The sequence below is a fragment of the Chaetura pelagica genome, unplaced genomic scaffold, assembly GCF_000747805.2.
Source record: "Chaetura pelagica isolate M959 unplaced genomic scaffold, ChaPel_1.0 scaffold1064, whole genome shotgun sequence".
NCBI lineage: Eukaryota > Metazoa > Chordata > Aves > Apodiformes > Apodidae > Chaetura > Chaetura pelagica.
In genome coordinates, this window is record NW_009953063.1 from 52,460 (window position 1) to 56,237 (window position 3,778).

Here is a 3,778-nt window from a genome sequence, read left to right on the forward strand (position 1 = left end):
GGGGGCAGCGCTGGGCCACGGCCGGTCCTGCCGCCCGCTCCCGGAGGAACGGAAAGGGGCAGGCTCTGGGATTAGCAGGTTAATTTCCTGGTGAAACCAGGAGATGGTCTTGTGCTCAGCAGCACCTCGAATTACATTTTTGTTGAATTTCCAGAAGCCCCAGCCAGCACCAGACAACTTTTAAGCTGCCAGTTTATTATGCAAATTAATCACTACAGTGTGTAAGCAGGGGTGGAAAATGTCACCAGACATTGTCTTTTGCATAGTAGAGCAAGGAGTCTGACCTAAATCAGCTCTTCCCACAGATGTAGGAGCAATAGCCAAGATCTAGAGATTGGGAAAGCCCAGCAGCCTCTGTTACCATAACCATTCTGCTCTCCGCCCTTCCGCTCCCTTCCCTGTGCTCCAGTAGCCGCACAGGACAAATGGGAGACTGCAAAGAGGAACCAAAAGAACAGCCTGAAACAGCCACTGTAAACCTTAAACCTCTATTACAAGAAATGTGGTGCTGGATGGTAATTTTGAGATACAAAAGCCCTGGGTTTCATCTGGGTTTTGCTCGCTGGAGATACACTGACATTGTGGCCTAAACCTGTGCTGTGGTTTCCGAGCAGCAGAGCAGCAGGCTGGCCAAGGCTGCCCTGTATTGGGGAAGGGGCTGTCCTTTCAGCCAGGCTTTTTCATCCAGTCCCACACCCACTGCCCAGGGCTGGGAAGCAAAGCCCCTCTGCCACCACTGCCCTCCAGCAGCACCTGGGCTCTCTCCCCTCCCCACCAGCTGCATTCAGAACACCGCATCACTGACACACCAACTTCTAAAGAAAAGAATGCAAAAATATAGACAAGAATGCCAGAGGCAGCAGAGCTTGTGTTTGCAGGACAGGCAGCACGTTGACACGGGTGATTTTTGCTCAACAAGTTACATACCAGCTCCCTGTGCCACAGTGAAGGGCTGAGGGAGCATGAGGGGTGGTTCACATTACAGATTCATGCTCACATCTCTGCTCTACCTTTAGCAGTAGAGAATCACAGATGTGATACAGAGTCATTGAAAACATAAGATACTTTTGGATTAATCCCATTTTGCTGCCTAAGAATTGGAGATGAAACATTAGTGTTACTCATCTTACCTACCAAGGTGAGATATTTCAATACCAGAGCAGTTTTAAACTAACAAGAGGGTACTCACAAAGGCTGTGCTGCAAGCAGATTATTAACTAGAGCAGACCCTGTGCCTTCAGTCAAGGCAGAAATTTCTGGTTTTTAAGCAGGCAACACTCTCTTGTTTCTGCTTCCAAGATCACTCATTCCAGCACCTGTGGGCCCAGGAGCAAAGAGGCAGACACTGCAGCAGCTCTCAGAAACCATAATTAGTTCAGAAGTCTGACAGGCCTACAGGTTTTTGGGAAGGCAGGGAAGAATACATGTTTGTAACTTTCTCAGTGCATAGATGAAGTGCTTTTCCTTTGGATACATTGTGGGAGTCTTGATTACAAGTATTTAAAATTCTCTGAAATTTAAAACACCAAACAGGAGCCAGGCCTTGCCAGCCCTAGGATGGTGCAGGGTTTAGAGTGGAGCTCAAGGATGGGAGGTTGGGGTCATCAGCAGCTCAAAGACAGGAGCAGGAGCCCCTGGGCAGGGTGCCCCAGCAGGCACCTGCAGCCTCTTCCTGAAGCAGAGTGTGCAGGAACATTGTGCTGCAGACAAGACTGGACGGGGCCTGGAACAATGGAGGCTGGAGCCTGTCAGGAACTTGCAGCAGCTGCCCACTGTGCTCCATTCAGAGTTCTGGGGTCACCCCATGGGCAGGGGGCACCTGCACAGGGGGGACAGCAGCCACCTGCCACTGGGCCACCTTGTTCCCGGGACAGGGAGGTAAAAGAGGGTGTGCAATAGCAGCCGGGGCTGAAGTCAGAGAGTGACAGGGATCCTAACAAGCGCTGCAGGGCACCCAGATGGCTGATTACCCCCAGAAGGAAGCTGAGACCCTGTAGCTCAGCAGCAGGACCACCCCATAAGCCATGAGCTTCAAGAGCGGGGCCAGAGTCATCTGCCCAGCACTATTGACATGGACTTTGCCATCCAGTTTCAGACAGCTGGCTTTGGGGGAAGCTGGGCAGCATTCCTGGTAACAGGCAGCCTTCACCCCACTGGCACAGACAGGTTTGGCAACCTTGCAGGCTCTGCTGCACCCTGCCATGTAATTCAAGCCAGTCTTCTTCATCTGGAAGGAGGAAAGAGACATTAGTTGGGGGGGGTGCTGCCAAGCTTTTAGTATTGAAGTTGCAGGGATGCACCAAGGCACATCTCAGCTCATGAGCTGTCCTACTTTTTAGCCCCAAGGCTGTACCTCACAGAAGTCTTGCCCAACAATGCATCTAGCAACAGTCTTCTTGCCTTTGAAGCATCCATCCCCATGACAGGAGAACGCTGCACACACTTTCCCCTACAAGAGATAACCAGAGACACTGTATATTCATCATTCCAGAAAGTAGGACTTCCAGGACAGGAACTGAACTTCACACAGCTGCTTTCCTGAGGACTCCTTTCTCTGGAGCTCAGACATCACAGTAGCTGCAGCTGTGTCTGCCCAGCAGGTACCTACGTTTCGGGGTGGGGCTCGGGTGGTGGTGGTGGTGGTCATAGGCAGCATGGTGGTGTATGGCAGGTCACCTGCAGACACGAGGAGCCCTGTGAGCTGTGCTCAGCACACACAAGGAACAGATATACCAGCAGGACTCATGCTGCAGCTGGAGCTGTTGGGCCACCCCTTTCCCCCACCCCAGTGCAGAGCTGTGGCAATGCAGCCATGGCCAGCCCCCCGCAACGGGGTTATGCCCACCCGCCTCCCTCCTGTGCAGCAGGATGAGCCTCGGTCCGCAGTTACCATAGGAGCTGGCGTTGAGCTGCAAGCAGAGCGAGGAGTTGCAACAGTCCAGGGAGCAGGGCCGGGTGCCCTGCCTGCTGTGGTTCCGGCACGGCTCAGTGCCACAGGCACTGCTGCATCGGGCTGTGTAGTTGGTGCTGGAGAAACGGTAAAGCTGCAATAGCAGAGCCAAAAGAAAAAATGCTGGGATTGTGAAGCAATGCCATTATAGAAGAGCAAAAATAACTGACAGACTGCAATAGAGGAGTAAAACAGGACGTTGACACAGCCTTTAAACAGAGTACTGTGGATTCCAGAAAAAAAGAAAGGGAGAATAGACTTCCCCTGTTACAGTCCTCCTCTGCCTTGATCCCAGCGAGCTCCATACCTCGCAGTAAGTCTCATTATGGCAGATCACTGTGTTGTTGTCATGGGCTTCATCCTGGTAACACCTCTCCCTGAAGCACTGAAAGCTCTGGCAGGTGAGCTGGAGGGAGAATACACCAGGGTGTCACTGTGCAGTAAAGCCTCCTCACATGACACCGTGGTGCTGTGCCTAACCACAGCCTTGTTGTCAGGAGATACTGTCCCTGTGCAGCCACCCGCCATGCCCGAGAGGCTCCCAGCTCCCCTCCACCCATGGAGATGCTCTCATGGGACTCCTGGATCCTGATACCGACCAGTCAGGCTGTAATAGCACAGCCAACAGCCCTCTTTCCTTACCGGTGTTTCTTCTTTACTGTTCACAGAGGTGTTAGCAGTGACCACCGAGGAGGCATTGGCAACCACTGAGGGGGCGCTTGTGGCCACAGAAGCTGTGCTGGTGGCTGCTGCGGAGTTGCTGACAGCCACCAAGGTAGCATTGGTAGCCACTGAGGTGGGGCTGGCAGCCATGGAGGTGGTGTGGGC

At 52.9% G+C, this 3,778-nt stretch overlaps 1 protein-coding gene across 1 annotated transcript in view; it reads right to left on the reverse strand.

The window, feature by feature from the left end:
• Positions 1-3,778, reverse strand: part of INPP5B (inositol polyphosphate-5-phosphatase, 75kDa) — a 25,809-nt gene that overhangs the window by 20,940 nt on the left and 1,091 nt on the right. Inside the window, exons 4-6 of the mRNA XM_009996691.1 lie at positions 3,258-3,356; positions 2,846-3,044; positions 2,609-2,676 (exon numbers count right to left, since the gene is read on the reverse strand). Of these exons, the coding sequence (XP_009994993.1) occupies positions 2,609-2,676; positions 2,846-3,044; positions 3,258-3,356 (366 nt within the window). The remainder of the gene's footprint in view (positions 1-2,608; positions 2,677-2,845; positions 3,045-3,257; positions 3,357-3,778) is intronic.